Below are 25,084 nucleotides of genomic sequence, written 5' to 3' on the forward strand. Positions count from 1 at the left end.
GCCTAGCCAACATAGTGAAACCCTCTCTCTACTAAAAGTACAAAAATTAGCCAGGTGTGGTGGGGGTGTCTGTAATCCCAGCTACTCAGGAAGCTGAAGCAGGAGAATCTCTTGAACTTGGGAGGCAGAGGTTTCAGTGAGCCTAGATCACGCCACTTCACTCCAGCCTGGGTGACACAGTGAGACTCCATCTCAAAAAATTAAAGATATAAAAATATAAAGTTTCAGCTATCGGCCTGGCACAGTGGCTCACACCTATAATCCCAGCACTTTGGGAGGCTGAGGTGGGTGAATCACTTGAGGTCAGGAGTTCGAGACCAGCATGGCCAAAATGGTGAAAGCCCGTCTCTACTAAAAGTACAGAAAAAATTAGCTGGGCATGGTGGCAGGCACCTGTAGTCCCAGCTACTCGGGAGTCTAAGGCATGAGAATCGCTTAAACCCAGGAGGCAGAGGTTGCAGTAAGCCAGGAAGGCACCACTGCACTCCAGCCTAAGCCACAGAGTGAGATTCTGTCTCAAGAAAATTAATTAATTAATATAATTAAAATTAAATTTAAATAAAACTTTAAAAATTGTTTCAGTTATTGGAGGACAATGCCTAAGGCCATTAATATGTAATTAATTGTGATTTTGCTGAAACTCAAATTTTAACTTCACACTGTAAGGGTAGGGAGAGGGAGCTGGTAATTTACAGAGGGAATGTGCTTGCAACTTCTGCATATTAAAAAGGTTGTTGTTATCTGCTAGTCATCTTATATTAGGCAACTTTAAGAATAATAAAAATTTCCTTAAACAAATATAATCCAAAAAAGAAAAATAACTGCTTCAGCTGATGATAAAAGAATAAAAAGAAAATAAAAGGGGCCAGGAGTGGTGGCTCAAGCCTGTAATCCCAGCATTTTGGGAGGCCGAGGTGGGTGGATCACCTGAGGTCGGGAGTTCAAGATCAGCCTGGCCAACTTGGTAAAACCCCATCTCTATTAAAAATACAACAACAAAAAAAAAAAATTAGCTGGGCATGGTAGCAGGTGCCTGTAATCCCAGCTACTCGGGAGGCTGAGGCAGGAGAATTTGCTTGACCCTGGGAGGTAGAGGTTGCAGTGAGCTGAGATCTTGCCATTGCACACCAGCCTGGCAACAGAGCAAGACTCCATCTAAAGAAAAGAAAGAAGAGGGAAGGAAGGAAGGAAGGAAGGAAGGAAGGAAGGAAGGAAGGAAGGAAGGAAGGAAGGAAGGGAGGGAAGGAAAGAAGGAAACATTTTTTGGAAAAAATGTTATAATAAATTGTCTTAGATTAGAGGTCGTTTGTAAATATAAAAGTTCTATAAAATGTGAAAATATGAATTTTCTAATCATGTTAATTATATAACAATAATTTCTTTAGAGAAATTCATTTTTCAAGATTATTATTCAGTTGAAGAAAATTAAATAAGAAATTGTTATGGACAAGTTTTGCTTGTTTGAAGATGAGGAGCAAAGAAATTCCAAGCTTGGAAGGAAATACTAATGTCTAAGCAGTTTTCTCTCAGTGGTACGGTTACAGGAGTCTTTTTTCTTCTCATATTTGTTGTACTTTTCAAACAATATAGAATCCAGAAATGATGGGCATAATTGCATTTAAAAATAACAGACATAAGAAAATGTTCACAGTATACTTTAAGGGAAAAAAGCAGGGCACAAAATTGAATCTACAGCATAATCTCCAGTTGGTAAAAAAGAAAAATTCAATGCAAGTACATAAAGCTAGAAGACAGTAGTCTGCTTGGATAGTGTTATCTCTGCATGAAGGGATCCATGGGCTATTTTCTTATCTGAACATTTCTGCAATCTCCAAATTGTTTTAATGGGCATATTGGTTTTTGTTTTGTTTTGTTTGAAAAAGTATCTCACTCTGTCACCGAGGCTGGAGTGCAGTGACATAATCATAGCTCACTGCAGCTTCAAATTGGCATATTGCATTTTTATAAAGAAAAAAACATATTCACATTTTTTGTCATTGCCAGCCGGAGATCAAGTGGAAGTAAAAAAAAATCACCTCAAACTATAAATCGATGGAAAATGTTAATATACCCAAATTCTAGTTTATAAAACGTTCAATTTTATGTCCATTGAGTTAGATACAGGTAGCTCTCATATACCATTGAAAAAGGCTTTAATAAATATTGCTGATAATCAAATCTTAGTGTAAGAAATCATGTATCATTACATTTCCAGTATCAAATTTAGGATTTCAGTTTCTGAATATAAACAAAATAGCTCTAAAGATTACAAATACATACTAATATAGAAAATAGGTCTATGCATATGCATATATGCACATACAAGAGGATATGTGAAATTCAGTGGTGATGGGATTGCCAGTAAACTACACTTTCCAGTAAACTATACTTTTTTATTTATATTTTTTCAGGCTTTAATTTTCTATATTAAATACTGCACTAGCCCCCATTAAATTGGGAATGCCTCCCCTTGCCTTGATTAGTTTGTTTACAATAAAATAGAAATTGCAGGATACCCAGATATAGAGATGTGTCAAAGGATTTCATTCGCTTTCCTTTTAGTCCGTATTAAAGTATTACCCAGGTATTACCAGCACTGCTCCACCGAAGATGGCATTCTTTAACTGTCCAAAGAGTCTTGAGGTGCTGATGGGGTTTTGCCTGCAGCCTACAGCCATGCCCTTGTAAGAACGTCTGAGTAACTGGTTGGGTGAAGGTGGGGTATAGAGTATTCTGCTGCTCTAATCACTTCTCCAGAGCAGGAATATTGACCTTATGATACTACTCACATTCTTTTACCCAAATAAAAGAAGAGTAATTGACTTCTAACTTTTACAAGAACAGGAAGAGCAATGGCAACTTATAAACAGACTTTGAAGATAATTTACAGGTATTAATAGTTACCTACTTAATTTATAGATAGTAACACTAATACAGAGTTCTCTTTGTCACAAGCCATCTTCTAGGAATGAGTACAAAGATCTTCACATACCTTGCTTAAAAGCAATAGATAATAACCATAGCCTATTTATCCAATCTATGTCCCAAGAGAAAAGTCTCTTGGTGTTGAGTATCAAGCATCAAATTTTCCTGAGAGTTTTCCATGACAAATATTTATTATTTTTATAATTTGAAAACAATTAAGCCAGGTTTATATTTAAAAATTAGTAGGCCATTTACATTCACAAAGGAAAAATTGTAATTTTCTTAAACATTAATGGAGATACTAAAAATATTTATATAGCTCACCATTCAAAAAATAAAAGCACAGAAAATAAAAATAAAGTAGAATGCTAAGAATCTGGATAGAAATCAAATCACCTTTACGTACTTTCAGATTTACTTGAGGGAGAGAGTAACTCCTAGCAACTTAGCTATTTCTTCACCAGTCCCTGATATGCAGTAGCAGCTCAATGAATAAATTTCATGGAATGAATAAATTTAACATTAAATGAATTACCTAATGTTTAATATTTATACCAAAGACATTCTCCCAAGAATCTCAACTACCATTCCAATCCCACTCCCCAGAGGTAACCACAATAAACAGTTTGGTGAATCTCTTTCTGCACATACACCCTACATACTTTTTAAAAAGAAATATGATCATATTATAGCTACTTCCACTTCAAAAATACAGTGGATATCGTACTACAGTTTTAGCTTATTCACTCCTTTTAATAACCGTACAAACTTACCAATTATCTAGATGCTTTTATCAACAAAGATATTGAGTGAAATAATGGTACTAATAGTAGTGGCTAACATTTATCGAGCACTGTTCTACACATTGAAATGGCACGATTTTATAGGTAGGTACTATTATTTATGACTCTCTTATAGATTAAAAAAAATTGAAATACATTACTTGCCCAAGGTTATAATGACTTTCCCAAGGTTAGACGGTAAGAAGCAGGGCCAGGATTTATAGCCAGCATTATGACTTAGGAACCTGTTCTCTTAATTACCACTGCCTCCATGAAGTTAAAAATACTAAAGATAAATTCTAATTTAACAATGACGGCTGCTATATACCACATCTAAACATAATAAGACATAATTTTTTTAACTATACCAGAATCTTGTATGCTTAGTAGTGCTTTCAAAGTAACCATACAAAGAAGTTATTTATACTGTGTAAGTACTCAGTTTAGAGTCTATTAGTAAAAAACATTTGATTTAGTAAAAAACCATTAATTTCCTTCAGATATACCTTATAAATGGACAAGAAAATAGGTCTAAGTGCCTTATTGCTATCATTTTTTAATAACCTGCTTTTTCCAAGTTTGACTGCCCATCTTATTCACTATACTTGTCACTAAATGATTTGTGGTCATTTAAAAAACCATATCCAGGCCAGGCACGGTGGCTCACGCCTATAATCCCAGCACTTTGGGAGGCTGAGGCAGGCAGATTACCTGAGGTCAGGAGTTTGAGACCAGCCTGGCCAACATGGTAAAATCTCATCTACTAATAATTCAAAAATTAACCGTGCATGGTGGCACACACCTGTAATCCCCGCTACTGGGGTGGCTGAGGCAGGAGAATTGCTTGAGCCCAGGGGGATGAGGGTTGCAGTAAGCCGAGATCCTGCCTGGCCAATAGAGTGAGACTCTGTCTCAAAAAAAAATAAAAAATAAAAATAACCATATTCAGTCACACACACACACACGCACACACACACAGACACACACACATGCAAACCTGAACCACATTTTTAGAATATATGACCCAGACTCAAAACTCAGATCCAATAACGTTTTTGAATAATGGTAGTCTTTGGAATAAACATACAGTCTCTGAAAGTCACTATTCTGAAGAGGACAATATTCAGTTGGCAGTTTATAGTCGTTTTGTTTAAAGTTATTTGCCATACTCTATAAGTTTATTTCATTTATGTATGGTTTTTAAATGTTTTTGTTCCCTCCAAAACCAATGTTGCAACTTAATCCCCAATGCAACAGTGATGGGCCTGTATCGGGGGCAGGGGGTGGTGTTTAGATAATAAGGGTGGAGCTTCATGGGTTAGAGCCTTAATAAAAAGGGCTGGAGGGAGTGGGTTTGCTCTCTGCCATTCTTCTGCCATGTGAGGAAGTATTCCTCCCTTCTAGAGGACATGGAGTTCAAGGCACTACCTTGGAAGTGCTTGACACCAAACCTGCAAACGCCTTGACCTTGGCCTTCCCAGCTTCCAAAACAGGAAGAAATAAATTTCTGTTCTTTATAAATTACCTACTCTGTGGTATTCTGGTTGAGCATCACAAAATGAACTAACTCAATGTACCAATCCAGCAACCAGTTCATGTCCACCAACAGTAAAATAACATGCCATATTGACAATTTGGTTCCCAAGCCAATACTCACTTTGATAGCTAGTATTGTATAGCATATCAAAATAGTGTGGTGAGCCAAGAAGAGTGTAAATTGTTTTTGTTTTTTCTTTCTTTCTTTTTTTTTTTTTTCAAGATGGAGTCTCGTTCTGTTGCCAGACTGGAATGCAGTGGTGGGATTTCAGCTCACTGCAACCTCCACCTCCTGAGTTCAAGTGATTCTCCTGACTCAGCTTCCCAAGTAGCTGGGATTACAGGCATGCACCACCACATCCAGCTATTTTGTGTGTTTTTTTTAGTAGAGACAGGGTTTTACCATGTTGGCCAGGATGGTCTCAATCTCTTGACCTCGTGATCCACCTGCCTTGGCCTCCCAAAGTGCTGGCATTACGGGTGTGAGCCACCACACCCAGCCAAACTGTTTTATAACGTTAGCCAATTTCCAAATTTACTCTTTTAACACAAAGTGATTCCACTGTCACTAAGAATAACAGCAATTACAAAATGGCAACTTTAAGAGGTGCCTTATCTTTGGCTGAATCTTAATAAACAGAGGATAACAGTAAAAACAATAAAAAATAGTATGTGCACATGCACATTCACAAATATATTTAATATTACCAGAGGCAGCATTACTACCAACATTCTGAAGTGACACCAAAGGTTTCTGAAGACAGGTCTGGCACAGTGGCTCACACATGTAAACCAGCACTGAAGCCAGCGGATTACTTGAGCCCAGAAGTTCAAAACCAGCCTGGGCAAGACGGTGAAACCCTATCTCTACAGAAAAAAAATAAAAAAGGTAGCCAGGTATGGTGGCATGCCCCTGTAGTCCCAGTTACTCAAGAGGCTGAGGCGGGAGGATTGATTGAGCCTGAGGGTTGACGCTGCAGTGAACCATGATTGTGCCACTGCGCTCTAGTCTGGGCAAAAGAACAAGACAGTGTCTCAAAACAAACAAACAAACAAAGTGGCCAGGTGCGGTGGCTCATGCCTGTAATCCCAGCACTTTGGGAGGCCAAGAAAGGCGGATCACAAGGTCAGGAGTTCAAGACCAGCCTGGCCAACATAGTAAAACCGCGTCTCTACTACAAATAAATTAGCTAGGCGTAGTGACAGGCACCTGTAGTCTCAGCTACTTGGGAGGCTGAGGCAGGAGAATCACTTGAACCTGGGAGGCAGAGGTTGCAGTAGGCTGAGATCACACCACTGCACTTCAGCCTGGGCAACAAGAGCAAAATGCCATCTCAAAAAAATATAATAAATAAATATGTGCGTGTGTGTATAAAAAAAAAAAAAAAAAAAGTATCAGAAAGATAGGTTTCACCTACCCCTGTTACTGAATCGCTTTCTATGTAATCTGTCCAAGTACCAGGTAGTTCCATAGAATAAGCTTCTTGGTGTACATTATTACTAAGTAAATAGTAAACAGTCTTGGAAGACAGCCACTAATATTCAGTCTTAGTGAAAATTAAAACCTTAAATTTCCAAGCATAATTACCTACACTAGTAGTATCCCATAAATACCCGACAATTGATATTCTTCAATCTAATACCAAAAGAAGCAGCTGGGAGTTGTATGGCAGATTTTCTTATATTAAAGTAATTCTGAAAGCTCAGTCTTTTTCATTGCCTGTATTTAATTCAACAGCTCATTTTATTTCCCCCTGCATCTGTACACATAAAACCTTATTCAATGAAATATTTATTAATAATACTATTAGTCTGGTAATGCAAAAAACCTCTCATCAGCTCCTATTTTTTTCCATCCACTCACTATCAAAATAACGATGCTTGGATTATAGGCAGAGCACAGTAAAGAATCAAGTATATAATGACCTCATGTGGCAAGTGGCTATAATTACTGATTTTTTCCCTTGCTAAATTAAAATTTTATTTATTTTTATTATTTTATATATTTAGGGGGTACAAAGTGATGCTATATGTATAAAATGTGAAATGGTCAAATTAACTAATTAACATAGTAATCTAACATATCCATCACACTTTTTGTGATGAGAACATTTGAAATTTAGTCAGCAATTTCAAAATATATATTATTATCAACTATAGTCACCATGCTATGCAAATATCTCAAAAAACCTCTTGTCTCACTGAAACTTTGTACTCTTTGACCAGCAGCTTCTCATCCCCCACCTCCCCAGCCTCTGGTAATCACTATTCTACTCTCTGCTTCTATGAGTTTGTTTTAGATGCCACATACAAGTGAGATGTTGTGGTCTTTGTGCTTCTGTGTCTGGATTATTTCACTTAGCATAATGTCCTCTAGATCCAGCCATGGTGTCACAAGTGATAGAATTTTCTTCTTTTTATTTTTAATATTTTTTATTTTTATTTATTTTTTGAGATGGACCCTCAAACCGTTGCCCAGGCTGGAAAGCAGTGGCGTGATCTCAGCTCACTGAAACCTCCATCTCCTGGGTTCAAGTGATTCTCCTGCCTCAGTTTCCCAAGTAGCTGGGATCACAGGCATGCACCACCACGCCCAGCTAACTCTCGTATTTTTAGTAGAGACGGGTTTCACCATGTTGGCCAGGCTGGTCTTGAACTCCTGACCTCAGGTGATCTGTCTGCCTTAGCCTCCCAAAGTGCTGGGATTACAGGCATGAGCCACCATGCCCAGCCAGAATTTCCTTCTTTTTAAAAGCTACATAGTATTTGATTGTGTACATGTGCCACCTTTTCTTTACGCATCATTCATCTATTGATGGGCACTTAGGTTGATTCCATATCTTGGTTATTTGAATAATGTTGCAATATTGCTTCTTGGCCTTTTGGCTAAGATCAAGTGCGAATACTGCTGCAATGAACATGGGAATGCAGATATCTCTTCAATATACTGATTTCAAATCCTTTGGATATATACCCAGAAGTGGGATTGCTGAAACATGTAGTAATTCTTTATTTTTCTATAAAGGAAAATTGTATTTTATTATATATTTACATCTTTTATTTTATTTAAGTTCTTTTTTTCTTCAACTTTTAAGTTCTGGCATACATGTGCAGGATGTGCAGGTTTGTTACATAGGTAAATGTATGCCATGGTGGTTTGTTGCACAGATCATCCCATCACCTAAGTATTAAGCCTAGTATCCATTAGCTATTCTTCCTGATGCTGTCCTTCCCCCCGACACCCCCGATAGGCCCCAGTTGTACCCAATTTGTCCATATAGCCTCATCATTCGGCTCCCACCTATAAGTGAGAACATGCAGTGTTTGGTTTTCTGTTCCTGCATTAGTTTGCTGAGGATAACGGCTTCCAATTCCATCCATCCAATTCCCTCCATGTCCCTGCAAAGGACATGATTCCTTTTTATGACTGCAAAGTATTCCATGGTGTATATGTACCACATTTTCTTTATCCAGTCTATCATTGATGGGCATTTAGGTTGATTCCATGTCTTTACTATTGTGAATAGTGCTGTGATGACATATGCAAGCATATATTTTTATATCAGAATGATTTAAATTCCTTTGGGTATATACCCAGTAATGGGATTGCTGGGTCAAACAGTATTTCTGCTTGGAGCTCTATGAGGAATCACCACACTGTCTTCCACAATGGTTGAACTAATTTACATTCCCACCAACAATGTAAAAGTGTTCCTTTTTCTCTGCAACCTTGCTACCTCTGTTGTTTTTTGACTTTTTATAATAGTCATTCTGACTGGCATGATATGATATCTCATTGTCTTTTTTATTTACATTTCTCTAATGATAAGTGATGTTGAACTGTTTTTCATGTTTGTTGGCTTCATGTATTTCTTCTTTTGATACATGTCTGTTCATGTCCTTTGCCCATTTTTTTTTTTTTTGAGATGGAGTCTTGCTGTTGCCCAGGCTGGAGTGCAATGGCATGATCTTGACTCACTGCAATTCCACCTCCTGGGTTCTAGAAATTCTCCTGCCTTAGCCTCCCAAGTAGTTGGGATTACTGGCACCCACCACCACGCCCAGCTAATTTTTTGTATTTTTAGTAGAGACAGGGTTTCACTATTTTGGCCAGCCTGGTCTCGAACTCCTGACCTCGTGATCCGCCCACCTCCGCCTCCCAAAGTGCTGGGATTAGAGGCATGAGCCATCACACCTGGCCCCTTTGCCCACTTTTAATGAGGTTTTTTTTTTTTTTTTTCATATAAATTTGTTTAAGTTCCTTGTAGACTGGATATTAGAACTTTGTCAGATGGATAGATTGCAAAAATTTTCTCCCACTCCCATTCTGTAGGTTGTCTGTTCACTCTGGTGATAGTTTCTTTTGCTGTCCAGAAGCTCTTTATTTTAGATAGATTCCATTTGTCAATTTTTGCTTTTGTTGCAATTGCTTTTGGCATTTTCATCATGAAATTTTTACCTGTGCCTATGTCCTGAATGGTATTTTCTACTAGCATTTTTATAGTTTGGGGTTTTACATTTAAGTCTTTAATCCATCTTGAAGTTTCCTTTTTTTGTTGCATCTCTCCCAGGTTTTGGTATCAGGATGATGCTGGCCTCATAGAATGAGTTAGGGAGGAGTTCCTCTTCTTTAATGTTTTGGAATAGTTTCGGTAGAAATGGTGCTAGCTCTTCTTGGTACCTCTGGTAGAATTCAGCTGTGAATCTGCCTGGTCTTTTAAGTTCTTTTTTTCTACAGCTTTTAAGTTCTGGGGTAATGTGCAGGATGTGCAGGTTTGTTATGTAGGTAAATGTGTGTCATGGTGGCTTGCTGCACACATCATCCCATCACCTACCTATTAAGCCCTGGCCTTTTGGTTGGTAAGCCAACTGGTCCTGGTCTTCTTTTGGTTCGTAGGTTATTTATTATTACCTCAATTTCAGAACTCATTATTGGTATATTGAGGGATTCACTTCCTTACTGGTTCAGTCTTGGGAGGTTGTATGTGTCCAGGAATTTATCTATTTCTTCCAGATTTTCTAGTTTATGTGCATAGGGATGTTTATAGTATTCTCCAATGGTTGGCTCTATTTCTGTGAAGTGGTGATAGCCCCCTTACCATTTATGATTGTGTTTATTTTATTCTCTCTTTTCTTCTTTATTAGTCTAGCTAGCAGTCTATTTTATTAATTTTTTTCAAAAAATCAGCTCCTGAATTTGTTCATTTTTTGAAGGGTTTCTCATGTCTCTATCTCCTTCAATTCAGCTCTGATCTTGGTTATTTCCTGTCTTCTGCTAGCTTTGAGGTTTGTTTGCTCTTGGTTCTCCAGTTCTTTTAGTTGAGATGTTAGGCTGGTAACTTAAGATCTTTCTAGCTTTTCCTGTGGGCATTTCATGCTATAAATTTCCCTTTTAACACTGTTTTAGCTGCATCCCAGAGATTCTGGCACATTGTCTCTTTGTTCTCATCAGTTTCAAATAACTTCTTGATTTCTGCCTTAATTTAATTATTTACCAAAGAGTCATTCAAGATCAGATTGTTCAATTTCCATGTAGTTGTGTGGTTTTGAGTAAGTTTCTTTAGTTCTAATTTAGTTGAGCTGTGGTCTGGAAGATTGCTATGATGTCAGCTCTTTTGCATTTGCTAAGGAGTGTTTTATTTCCGACTGTGTGATCAATTTTAGAGTAAGTGCCATGTGGCGATAAGGCTGTATATTCTGTTGAATTTGGGTGGAGAGTTCTGTAGTTATCTATCAGTCCACTTGATCCAGCTCTGAGTTCAGGTCCTGAATATCTTTGTTAATTTCCTATCTTGATGATCTGTCTAATATTGTCAGTAAGGTGTTAAAGTCTCCCACTATTATTGTGTGACAGTCTAAGCCTCTTTGTAGTCTCTAAGAACTTGCTGTATGAATTTGGGTGCTCCTGTATTGGGTGCATATATAGTTATCATAGTTAGCTCTTCTCATTGAATTGAACCTTTTACCTTTATGTACTGCCCTTGTCTTTTTTATCTTTGTTGGTTTAAAGTCTATTTTGTCAGAAACTAGGATTGCAACCTCTGCTTTTTTCTATTTTTCATTTCCTTGGTAAATTTTCCTCTATCCCTTTATTTTGAGCATATGTGTGACTGATGGGTTTTGGTTCTTTATCCCGCTGGCCATTGTGTGCCTTTTAATTGGGGCATTTAGCCTATTTACATTTAAGGTTACTATTGTTGTGTATGAATTTGATTCTGTTATCATGATGCTAGCTGGTTGTTTTGCAGATGTGTTTATATAGTTGCTTCATAGTGTTACTGGTCTGTGTACTTCACAGTATACTGTTTCTGCAGTGGCTGGTAATGGTTTTTCCTTTTCACATTTAGTGCTTCCTTCAGGAGCTCTTGCAAGGCAGGCCTGGTGGTGACAAATCATAATGTCACTGGTCTGTGTACTTCACAGTACACAGTGTTTTTGTAGTGGCTGGTAATGGTTTTTTCTTTCCATATTTAGTGCTTCCTTCAAGAGCTCTTGCAAGGCAGGCCTGGTGGTAACAAATTCCCTCAGCATTTGCTTGTCTGAAAAGGATCTTATTTCTCCTTTACTTATGAAGCTTAGTTTGGCCAGATATGAAATTATGGACTGGAAATTCTTTTCTTCAAGAATGTTGAGTATTGACACCCAATCTCTCATGGCTTGTAGGGTTTCTGCTGAGAGGTTCACCGTTAGTCTAATGGGTTTCCCTTTGTAGGTAACCTGGCCTTTCTCCATGGCTGCCCTTAACATTTTTCTTTCCTTTTAATTTTGGAGAATCTGATGATTATGTGATCTTCTCATGGAGTACCTCACTGCATTTCCTGAATTTGAATGTTGGCTTGTCTTACTAGGTTGGGGAAGTTCTCCTATATGATATCCTGAAGTATGTTTTACAACTTGATTCCATTCTCCCCATCTCTTTCAAGTACCCCAGTCAGTTGTAGGTTTGGTCTCTTTACATAATGCCATGTTTCTTGGAGGTTTTGTTCATTCCTTTTCCTTCTTTTTTCTCTATTCTTCTCTGTCTTATTTCAGAAAGATAGTCTTCAAGCTCTAAGATTCTTTCCTCCACTTGGTCTATTCTGCTATCGATACTTGTGATTGCATTGTGAAGGTCTTGTGTTGTGTTTTTTGGCTCCATTGAGTCAGCTATGTTCCTCTCTAAACTGGCTATTCTGGCTATCAGCTCCAGCATTGTTTTATCATGATTCTTAGCTTCTTTGCACTGGGTGACAGGGTGCTCCTTTAGCTCAGTGAATTTGTTATTACCCACCTCTGAGGCCTATTTCTGTCAATTCAGCCATCTCAGCCCCAGCCCAGTTTTGTGCCCTTGCTGGACAGGTGTTGTGGTCATTTGAAGAAGAAAAGGCACTCTGGCTTTTTGAGTTCCAGCATTTTTGCATTGATTCTTTCTCGTCTTTGTGGGCTTATCTACCTTCAATCTTTGAAGTTGCTGACATCTGAATGAGGTTTTTGTGGGGTCATTGTTGTCGTTTTCTGTTTTTCTTTTAAGTCAGCCCACTCTACCATAGGGCTGCCGTGGTTTGCTGGGGGTCCATGCCCGACCCCAGTTGCCTCAGTTTCTCCCATACCTGGAGGTATCACCAGCGAAGGCCAAACAGCAAAGATGATAGCCAGCTCCTTCCTCTGGAAGCTCTATCCCAGGGGGTACTGACCTGTTGCCAGCCTGCACACACCTGTAGGAGATGGCTGGAAGCCTTCATTGGGGGGTCTCACCCAGTCAGAAGGAATGGGCTGAGGGACCTGCCTAAAGAAGCAGTCTGGCTGCTTTTTGGTAGAGCAGTTCTGCTGCATTAAGGGGCATCCTTCCTCATCCAAACTGCCTGCCAAAGCTGGCAGGCTGGAGTGACTGAGTCGACCCAACTGTAGAGATGACAGCCGTCCCTCCCCAGAGGAGCTCCTAGCAGGAGTGGCTTAAGCTCACACAGGGAGATCCTGCCCAATGAGGAGAAATGGATCGGGGTACCACTTAAAGCAGTCTGGCCACAATCTGGCAAGGCAGCTGTGCTGCATTGTGGGGGACCCTTCCTTGTCCAGACTGTCTGTATTCTCCACAGCCAGCAAGCGAGAGCAGCTGTGTCGATGGAACCCCAGATATGACAGCCACTCATTCCCCTATGAACTTGGACCCATCTCAGACGGACTTCAACCCGCTGCAGTTGGCTGGATGGGATTCCAAGCCAGTGAGTCTTAATTTGTGAGGTGCTATGGAAGTGGGGCCCACAGAATGACATTGCTTGGCTCCCTGGATTCACCTCCACCTTCTTCCTTAGGGATGTATGGACGAATTTTCTGCTGTGCCAGGGATCCCAGGGCCAGAGTATATAAAACTCCTAGGTCTCTATATCTGCCTGAGCAGCTGCTCTGCCAAGACTTCACAAAGCTCTGTGTATCAGACCCAAGGCCCCGGCAGTGTGGGCTCACAAGGGGATCTCCTGTCCATAGTGACAGGGTTTGGCTCTGTGTCTCCACCCAAGTCTCTTCCTGAATTATGATCCCCCCATATTGAGGGAGGTACCTGTAATCCCCACACGTTGAGGGAAAGTGGTTAGATCATGAGGGTGGTTGAATCACAAGATCATGCTGTTCTCGTGAGAGTGAATTCTCATGAACTCTAATGGTTTTAAAAGTGGTAGTTGGTTCTCATGCTCTCACTTCTCCCTCCTGTCACTTTGTGAAAAAGGTGCCTTCCACCATGGTGGTAAGTTTTCTGAGGCCTCCCTAGCCAGGAAGAACCATGAATCCATTAAATCTCTTTCCTTTATAAATTTCTCAGTTTTGGGTATTTTTTCTTTTTATTTTTTGTGTTTTTTTTTTAGACAGTCTCACTCTGTCGCCAGGCTGGAGTTCGGTGGCATGATCTTGGCTCACTGCAACTTCCACCTCCTGGGTTCAAGTGATTCTCCTGCCTCAGCCTCCTGAGTAGCTGGGACTATAGGCGTGCGCCACCATGCCTGGCTAATGTTTTTGTATTTTTAGTAGAGACGGAGTTTCACCATGTTGGCCAGGATGGTCTTGAACTCCTGGCCTCAAGTGATCTGCCTGCCTCGGCCTCCCAAAGTGCTGGGATTACAGGCACAAGCCACAGATGGACTAATACACGCAGGTTGCAAAGATCTGTGGGAGAAGCGTGGTTTCCTGAGAGTGGTCACACAATAACTTACTGCTTCCCTTGGCTGGGATAGGGGTTCCTTTGGCTCCGTGCCAGTCCCAGATGGGCCTATCACCTCCCCCACCTCCCACTTTTCTTTGTTCCCCTTGGGTTGGGTTGTTTGCCTAGCAGTCCCAGTTCAAGAACCTGGATATTTCAGTTGAAGGTGCTGAATTCATTCACCCTTCATTCCTCTCCATGAGTGCTGCAGGCCACAGCTGCTTCTAATTGGCCATCTTAGATCAATCCCCATTACGTAGTAATTCTATCTTAGTATTTTGAGGAAACCTCGTAATTTTCCATGGCTATATTAATTTACATTCCCATCAACCATTTACAAAGGTTCTCTTTTCTCCACATCTTCACCAACACATATAGTCTTTCATCTTTTTGATAACAGCCATTCTGACAGGTGTAAGATGAAATGTCAGTGTGGTTATAATTTGCAATTCCCTAATGATAAGTGATGTTGAACAATTTTTCATATACTGTTGGCCATTTGTGAGCCCTCTTTGGAGAAAAGTCTGCTCAGATCCTTTGACCATTTTTTAATCATATTGCTTTCTTTTTATTGTTTCAGTTTCTCGTATATTTGGGATATTAACCCCTCCCTCATTAGATATATTAGTATAGATTACAAATATTTTCTCCCAATGTGTAGGTTGTCTCTTCATTCAGTTGTTTCTTTTGCAGTGCTGAAGCTTTTTAGTTTGATGTAATCACATGAGTCTATCTTTGCTCTTGCTGTCTGAGCTTTTGGGGTGAAATCCAAAAAATCATTGCCCAGACCAATGTCATGGAGCTTTCCCTATGTTTTCTTCTTGGAGTTTTATAGTTTCAGGCCTAAGGTTTAAGTCTTTAATCCATTTTGAGTTGATTTTCATATATAGTATAAGATGAATCCAGTTTCATTCTTCTGCATGAAGAAATCAACTTTTTCCAACACCCTTCATTTAAAAGACTGTTCTTTTCATGTTGTGTTTCTTGGCATCTTTTCTTCTTTTTCTTTTTTTTGGAGATTGAGTCTTGCTCTGTCACCCAGGCTGGAGTGCAGTGGTGTGATCTCAGCTCACTGCAGCGTCCACTTCCTGGATTCAAGAAATTCTCCTGTCTCAGCCTCCCAAGTAGCTAGTACTATAGGCATTGCCACCACAATGGGCTAATTTTTGTATTTTTAGTAAAGACATTGTATTTTTAGTAGAGACAGGGTTTCACCATATTGTGCAGGCTGGTCTTAAACTCCTGAGCTCAAGTGATCTACCCGGCTCAGGCTCCCAAAGTGCTGGGATTACTGGTGTGAGCCACTGTGCCTGGCCTTGGCACCATTTATGAATAACAAATATGGTTATATATTAATTCAAATATACTTAAAAATCACCTTAAACATCAATGGTCTAAATATACCAATTAAAAGACAGGTTGTCAGAGTGGATCAAAAATAAGACCCAACTATATGTTGTGTCCAGTATTATCATTGGAGATTTTAATACCCCTCTATCAGTAATAGAGACAGATCTAGCAAGCAAAAAATCAGTAAGGACATGGTTGAATACAACAACAGCAATCAATTGGATATAATTAACATTATAGATTACTTCAACCAACAACAGCAGAGTACACATTCTTCACAAGCTCATATAAAACATTCCCCAGGATAGACTACATTCTGCACCATAAAGCATACCTTAACAAATTCAAAGAATAGAAATCATGCAATGTTTGCTTTCAGACCACAAGGAAATTAAACTAGAAATCAGCTACAGAAAGATGGCTGGAAAGTCCCAATTACTTGAAAACTGACACATTTCTAGATAACACATGGCTTAAAAATCTCTCAAGAGGCCAGGCGTGGTGACTCACTCCCTGCAATCCTAGCACTTTGGGAGGCCGAGGTGGGCAGATCACTTGAGGTCAGGAGCTCAAAACCAGCCTGGCAAACACAGTGAAACCCCATCTCTACTAAAAATACAAAAAATTAGCGGGGCATGGTAGTGCATGCCTGTAATCACAGCTACTCAGGAGGCTCAGGTAGGAGAATCACTTGAATCCAGGAGGCAGAGGTTGCAGTGAGCTGAGATTATGCCACTACACTCCAGCCTGGGTGCCAGAGGGAGTCTCTGTCTCCAAACAAACAGGCAAATAAAAAAACTCTCAAGAGACATTTTTAAAAATATTTAGAATAAAAATAAATTTTAAAATGGGATGCAGGGAAAGCAGTACTCAGACTCAATTTATAGCATTGAATGTGTATATTAGAAAATAGGATCTAACATTATAATCTCTGTTTTTACCACAGGAAATACGAACAGAACAAATTAAATCTGAAATAAACACAAGAAAAGGAACAATCAAAATTAGAGTAATCAATAAAATAGAAAACAGGAAATCAATAGAGAAAAATCAGTCAGACAAAAAGGTGGGTCTTTGAAAAGGTCAATAACAATTGCTAAGCTTTAGCCAGTCTAAGAAAAACAGAAGACACAAATTACTAATATCAAAAATGAAAGAGGGGACCAGGCATGGCAGCTCACATCTGTAATTGCAGCACTTTGGGAAGCTAAGGCGGGTGGATCACTTGAGGTCAGGAGTTCAAAACTAGTCTGGCCAACATGGCAAAACCCCATCTCTACTAAAAATACAAAAATTAGCTGGGCATGGTGGCAGGTACCTGTAATCCCAGCTCCTCAGGAGGCTGAGGCAGGAGAATCACTTGAAGCAAAGAGGTGGCGGTTGCAGTGAGTCGTGATCAAGCCACTGCACTCCAGCCTGGGTGACAAAGCAAGACTCCATCTCAAAAAAAAAAGAAAAGAAAAGAAAAAGGGGACACAACTACAGTCCCCATGGACATTAGAAAGTTAATAAAGGAATATTATAAACAACTCTAGGCCCACAAATTTAATAAACTAAGTGAAACAACTCCTTAAAAGGCACACACAATCTGCCAAAACTCACAGAAGAAACAATCTGAATGTCTGCATCTTTTAAAGAAACTGGATCAATAATTAATAACCTTCCAAAACAGAAGTCATTAGGCCCGTATTGTTATGTTGGTTAATTCTGCTAAACATTTAAGGAAGAAACACCAATTACTACAAGCAGAATATTTCCCGACCCATTCTATGCAGCCAGCATTATCCCAATAGCAAAACCAAAGACTTTACAAGGAAACTACACAGCTTTCATGAACATAAATGCAAAAATCTTCAGTAACATATTAGCAAATTGAATCCAACAACATAGAAAGAATTATACACTATAATCAAGTGGAATTTATTTTAGGTACATGTATTAGTTCATTCTCACACTGCTATAAAGAACGGCCAGAGGCCAGGTGCAGTTGCACACACCTGTAATCCCAGCACTTTGCCAGGCCGAGGAGGGTGGATCACCTGAGGTCAGGAATTCGAGACTAGCCTAACATGGTGAAATCCCATCTCTACTAAGTACAAAGACATTAGCCAGGTGTGGTTGGCGCATGCCTGTAATCCCAGCTACTTGGGAGGGTGAGGCAGAAGAATCACTTGAACCAAGAGGCAGAGATTGCAGTGAGCCAAAATCATGCCATTGCAGTCCAGCCTGGGCAGCAAGAGCACAACTCCATCCGAAAAACAAAAACATTAAAAAAAAAACTGCTAGAAAATGGGTGATTTATAATGGAAAGAGGTTTAATTGACTCACAGTTCAGTACAGCTGGTGAGGCCTTGGGAAACTTATAATCCTGGTGGAAGGGGAAGCAAACATATCCTCCTTCATGTGGTGGCAGGGAGAAGAAAAATGAGGGCCCAGTGAAGGGGAAGCCCCTTATAAAACCATCAGATCTCATGAGAACTAACTCACTATCACGAGGACAGGATGGGGAAAACTGCCCCCATGATTCAATTGTCTCCACCTGGACTCTCCCTCAACACGTGGGGATTATAGGAACAATTCAAGATGAGGTTTAGGTGGAAACACAGCCAGATCATATCAGTATGCAAGCCTGGCTTAACATTCAAAAATCAATTAATGTAATCCATCACAATAGCAGGCTAAACAAAAAAAATCAAAATCACATTAATACCGAAAAAGCATCAACAAAATCAATCATTCATGATAAAAACTCAGCAAACTGGGAATAGAGGGGCAATTTCCTCACCTTGAAAAGAGCATCTACTAAAAACCTATAGCTAATATTATATTAATGGTGAGGAACTCAAAGTTTTATCACTAAGATCAGAAAGAAGGCAAGGATGTCTACTCTCACCACTGCTTTTCAACATCATACTGGAAGTTCTAACTAATGTAATAAAACAAGAAAAGGAAATAAAAGGTATACAGATTGGACAGGGAAAAAATATATAAAATTGTCTCTTCATAGATGACATGATAGTCTATGTTGAAAATGTGAAATAATCACAAAAAACTCCTGGAACTAATACGTGATATAGCAAAGTGGCAGAATACAAAGTTAATTTCCAACAATTGCTTTCCTATAAACCAGCAATAAAGAGGCAGATTTTGAAATATAAAACAATACCATTTACATTATCACTCCTAAAAATGAAATACCTAGATGTAACACTTACAACACACGTACAAGATCTATATGAAGTAAACTACGAAACTTTGATGAAATATGACAACTAAATGGATATTCTGTGTTCATAAATAGGAAGAATCAACATTGTCAAGATGCTCAATTCTCCCCAACTTGATCTACAAATTCAACACAATCTCAACCAATTCCATAAATTTATTTTGTAAATATTGACAAACCTGATTCTAAAGTTTATATGGAAAGGGCCAGGCATGGTGGCTCATGCCTGTAATCCCAACACTCTGAGAGGCCAAGATTGCTTGAGCCAAGGAGTTTGAGATCAGCCTGGGTAACATAGTGAGATCTCAACTCTACAAAAAAAATTAAAGATTAGCTGGGCGTGATGGTATGTGCCTATGGGGCCAGCTACTCGGGAGGCTGGGGTGGGAGGATCCCCTCAACCCATGAATTCAAGGCTGCATTGGGCTGTGATTGTGCCACTGCACTCCAGCCTGGAAGACAGGGTGAGAACCTGTCTCGAAAAAATAATACTTAATAAAAATGAGGTTAAATGGAAGGCAGAGAACTCAGAACGGCCAACTCAATGTTAAAGAAGAACAAAGTAGGCCAGGCACGGTGGCTCACGCCTATAATCCCAGCACTTTGAGAGGCCGAGGCAGGTGGATCATGAGGTCAGGAGTTCAAGATCAGCCTGACCAACACGGTGAAATTCCATCTCTACTAAAAATACAAAAATTAGCCGGGCATGGTGGTGGCGTGCCTATAATCCCAGCTACTCAGGAGGCTGAGGCAGGAGAATTGCTTGAACCCGGGAGACGGAGGTTGCAGTAGTAGAGATCATACCACTGCACTCCATCCTGGGCAACAGAGCGAGACTCTGTCTCAAAAAAAAAAAGAAGAAGAAGAAGAGAACAAAGTTGGAGGACTGACTCTATCTGACTTCAAGATTTATTTTAAAGCTACAGCAATGAAGCCAGTGTGGTATTGGCAAAAGAACTGGTAAATAGGCCAATGGAACAGAACACTCAGAAATAGATCTACATAAATGTCAACTGATCTTCAACAAAGGAGCAAAGGTTATACAATGGAGAAAAGGCAATCTTTGTAGATATCCACAAGCAAAAAAATAAACCTAGACACGAACCTTACACCTTTCATAAAAAATTAACCCAAAAAGATAATAGACCTAAATTTAAAATGCAAAACTATAAAAATTCCTAGAAGATAACTAGATGACCTTGGGCAGAACAATGACTTTTTAGCTACAACATCAAAGGCACTGTCCATGAAAGAAATAACTGATAAAACTGAACCTCATTAAAATAAAACACTTGTGCTCTATGAAAATACCAACAGAGTAAGACAAGCCATAGACTGGGGAAAAAAATACTTCCAAAAGACACTTGAAAAAGGACTGTCATCTAAAACATACAAAAAACTCAAAACTCAACAAGAAAATGACCCTCAAGACTCAAACAGAACCTTGCCAAAGAAGATATACAGATGGCAAGTATGTGAAAAGATGTTCAACATCACGTCACTAGGGAATCACAATTAAAAGGAGATATATTATAGAACTATAAGAATGACCAAAATCCAAAATAATACCACCACCAAATACTGAAGTGGCTGGGTATGGAACAATACGTATTCTTTCATTGCTGGTGGGAATACAAAAGGGCACATATCCACTTTCAAATACCATTTGACTGTTTCTTATAAAATTAAATATATTCTCACCATACAATCCTGCAACTGCTCTCCTTGATATTTACCCAAAGAAGTTGAAAACTTAGTCCACACAAAAACCCGCACATGGATGTTTATAGGAGCTTTATTCATAATTGCCAAAACCTCAAAACAACCAAGACATCTTTCAGTAGGTTGGTGGGTAAACTGTTTTACATCAGATGATGGAATAGTATTCAGCACTAAAAAGAAATGAGTGATCAAGCCATGAAAAGTCATGGAGGAAACTTAAATATATATTACTAGGTGAAAAGTGAATGAAGCCCATCTGAAAAGGCTACATGCTATATGATTCCAGGTATATAACATTCTAGAAAATACAAAACTATGAATATAGTAAAAGGATTAGTTGACAGGGATGGAGGGGATGAACAGGCAGAACAGGGGATTTTTAAGGCAGTAAAAACAATGGCAGATAAATATCATACATTTGTCCAAACCCACAGAATGTATAACACCAAGAACAAACCCTAATGCAAGCCATGGGCTTTGGGTAATATGTTGATGTAGGTTCATTAATTGCAACCAATGTACCAAGTATGGAGGGAAATGCTGACAGTAGGGATGGTTCTGGAGGGCAAAGGAGAAACAGTTGAGTATATGAGATGCTTTACTTTCTGCTCAATTTTGCTATGACCCTAAAACTGCTCTTAAAAAATAAAAAATAAAGATGTTTTAAAGTTTATGAATTAAAATAAGACATAAAACTGGTAAAATCCAAATTAGGTCTGTAGTTTAGTTAATAGTAGTACACGAAAGTTAATTGTCTTGATAAAATACTCGTTAAATAAAGTGTTATCATAGAGAAATAACTAAGTGACAGGTAAACAGGAACTCTGTAATATTGCTGCAACTTTTATGAGTCAAAAGCTATTTCAAAAAAAATTTTTAGCACAGAGCACAGTGGCTCATGCCTGTAATCCCAGTGCTTTGGGAGGGCAAGGCAGGATGATCACTTGAGTCCAGGAGTTTGAGACCAGCCTGGGCAACAACACCCCATCTATACAAAAAATAATTTTAAACAGTTAGTCATCATGGTGGTGCAAGCCCTGTAGTCCCTAAGGGGCTAAGGCAGTATTGCTTGAGCCCAGGAGTTTAAGATTGTAGTAAACTATGATTGTGCCATTGTACTCCAGCCTAGGTGACAGAACAAGACCCTGTCTCTTANAGCTAATTCCTAAGTGAAATGGCTTGGAACTTGGATCAAGTTCAGCTGCGTTGATTCAGCAAGGCATGACAGGTTAAAAAATTAAAAGAAGAGGTAAGTTAGTCAAATTAAGAAGGCTATTATTTACCAGAATTTATATACACTTAATGTTGCAATGTATCTAGCATTTATTTTTCTAAGATAGTAAGATCTGCATCTCTATTTTAGAAACATTTTACAACTCTGTTCTTTAAAATATGACAGACGGTAAGTTCTAGGTGGCTCAGTATATAATGCTTTAAGTTTTAGGCATAGCAGAAGAGAAAATTCTGGAGAAAAATAAGTCTTGTATTATTAATTACCTTTCTAGGAGAGCAACCTATAAAGAGCCATATATAAATTCTAATGGAAGACATGATATAGGTAAGAGATCCAAGACATAATGCAGACCACCACTAGGCTAAATTCTCTTATGACCAACACACTGGGACAACTTTTGAGTCATGACAAATAAATAATAAATTTTTATTAGCTTCTTTTCAATTCTACAAATTTTTAAAGTCATTACACATTTTTAAAGGTTAATAAAAATCACTGAAATATGTCTACACTTAAAATAGAATCAATGTAATTTGTACAGACAATTTTCACCTTTAATATTCATATTTTTTTCTTTAAAAGTAGAATAAATTTTAATTCTGAAAAGATGTAACAATTTCCATGAAAACAGGTACACTGTAGTACATGAGGTTTATACTTAAGAAATATTTAATTAAGTAGACACATTCATTTATACCAAACAAAAAAAAATGTATACCTATCATGAGACAGTTCAAATATGTACGGTAATTACAGATTTGAAATTAAGTCCCCTTTGCAAAGATCAGTGCATCTGGACTGGTTAATCCACTAAATTATCATTTTGAATAAAAAACCAAAAACAAAAATGACATTTTAGGAAGAAAAATAATTGTTTCAAAGTGAAAGTGACTCTTCCCTCATTTTAAAATGCATAAAATTTTCTAAAATGTAAAATGGAAAGGTTTAGTACACAGGAAAAACTGCACACCTTAACTAAACAAACTAGAAAGAAAGTATCTTTATATACAGAACTAAGATGAATCCATGCAAGTTTTTACAAATGTTCGCATAGATGGTTTACAAATAAGTAGTTAAATGACTCAATTAACTACTAACCTCTGTCTTCATTAATTTTATTTCCTAGTTCAACAAAAAACAATAATGCTTTCAGGATATACTATATATAAAGCAGGATCATTTTTTATCAGTAATTTCTCTGAAAAAGGGAAAAAACTTAAAGCAGAACCCTACAAAGGAAAGCAAACTAGAAAGCAAACAGTAACACAGTGTTTGCAAAGTAGAAATGTGTGACTTTTATTTTAACTTTGAAATAGCAGGCTACCTAATTAATCCAGACAGTAGAGAAAGCAAACTGAGGCAGGAAATAAGAGGTGGGCTAAACTGCTAAGAAATAATCATTTAAAATAAAACTTTAGAATCCTTATTCTAGGGATTCCTTTAATTCCACTTTGCAACTTTTAATAGGTACACTAATTTACACAGGGCACACTACCAATTACTGTGTAACATTAAAGCTTTCAGTTAAGAAACTGGTTACCAGTGAGGTGAGACGCACCAGGGAAAAAAGCTAACCTGCCAAGGAAGACAAAAGAGTGGCAAGACAGAAGGAAGCTGGATCTTTTATAATGTAGTTTAGCCACTAAACTGATTCTGGAACCATCTATCCCTACACTTCCTGCTATGAGAAATAATGTATTTGTCTTTAAATGTCTTTTTTTTTTTTTTTTTTAAGAAAAGAAAAAAAAACTGGTCAAAAAGCTTTCCATAAGATTCATTTTAAAAATCTTTTTGTTTTCCTTAGAACGAAGATGGTTAAAAACTTGGGTTTTCTAAACAAACTTGTATTAATATGAAGTTAGGAAGACACACAAAGCTGAAGGGTCTGGAACCATTTGGCTGCCTGCAGTCTTCAGCAAGATCACAAAGTACTCAAAAATTCTTTGACCTGAGGAAAGGAAAAAAAATCAATATAATTCCTTGACTAATTTTAGATATCTAATATTCATCTTCATTTAAAAGTATATTAGTTGAAGACCCCAGCTGTATAAGTAACGATCACAATGTCATAGCATTTACTTTCCAAAGAAATGTTGTTAAGGCAGGGTGCAGTGGCTCATGCCTGTAATCCCAGCTCTTTGGCAGGCCGAGGTGGGTGAATCACTTAAGGTCAGGAGGTCAAGACCAGCCTGACCAACATGGTGAAACCTCGTCTCTACTAAAAATACAAAAATTAGCTAGGCTTGGAGGCGTGCACTTATTATCCCAGCTACTTGGGAGGCTGAGGCAGCAGAATTGGTTTAACCTGGGAGGTGGAGATTACAGTGAGCCGAGATCATGCCACTGTACTCCAGGCTGGGTGATGGAGCAAGACTGTCTGGAAAAAAAAAGAAATACTATTAAATACTTCAGTAGTAAAAGATGAATGACCTAAAAGGTCATTTTAGGAGTTTATTGCTCTGTTGCCCAGGCTGAGTATAGTGGCTCAATCACAGGTCACTGCAGCCCTGAACTCCTGGCTAGGCACACACCACCATGTCTGGCTAGTTTTTGTTTGTTTTTTATAGAAATGAGGTCTTGCCATGTTGCCCAGTCTGGTCAGGAACTCTTGGGCTCAAGCAATCTTCCTATCTCAGCCTCCCAAAATGCTGGGATTATAGGTATGAGTCACTGCATCCACCAATCTAAGACTGACATAATTCTAAAAATAGCTGTAACACCAATTTCATAATCTCTTTATTTAAATACCATAGACTATTGACATGTGCAGCTTTAACACTGATAAAATTAATAAGCACAATAGTTCAAGCAACTTTGAAGATGAAACATATAGTAGATTTGTCATGTTTCTGAAGCACAGATGTGAATTATATACTCTGCAATGTCAGTGTGTAGGGAAAATCATATACGTAAGGAGTCAATGAACCTAGCCAACTGACCACAATGTAAGAATACACTTGTTCTTTACATATTCTATCAATAATTCTCAAGAGACAAAGATTATCGCCTTGTAAAAATACTTTAAAAAGAAAGTCAACTGCTAGCACTATTAATAAAAGTAAATATAATAATGTGAATGATTCTTAGGCAAAACAAAGTAGTGTTAGATAAAATTAAAAAGTGGTTTTACAAAGTCAGTT

General features: G+C 38.4%; 1 protein-coding gene across 1 annotated transcript in view; it reads right to left on the minus strand.

Annotated features, from left to right (window-relative positions):
• Positions 1 to 22,339: 22,339 nt before the first annotated feature.
• Positions 22,340 to 25,084, minus strand: part of DCK (deoxycytidine kinase) — a 31,081-nt gene continuing 28,336 nt past the window's right edge. The window contains exon 7 of the mRNA XM_017501634.2: positions 22,340 to 23,892. Coding sequence (XP_017357123.1) covers positions 23,866 to 23,892 — 27 coding nt within the window. The 3' untranslated portion in view covers positions 22,340 to 23,865. The remainder of the gene's footprint in view (positions 23,893 to 25,084) is intronic.

Source organism: Cebus imitator, unplaced genomic scaffold, assembly GCF_001604975.1.
Source record: "Cebus imitator isolate Cc_AM_T3 unplaced genomic scaffold, Cebus_imitator-1.0 Scaffold283, whole genome shotgun sequence".
NCBI lineage: Eukaryota > Metazoa > Chordata > Mammalia > Primates > Cebidae > Cebus > Cebus imitator.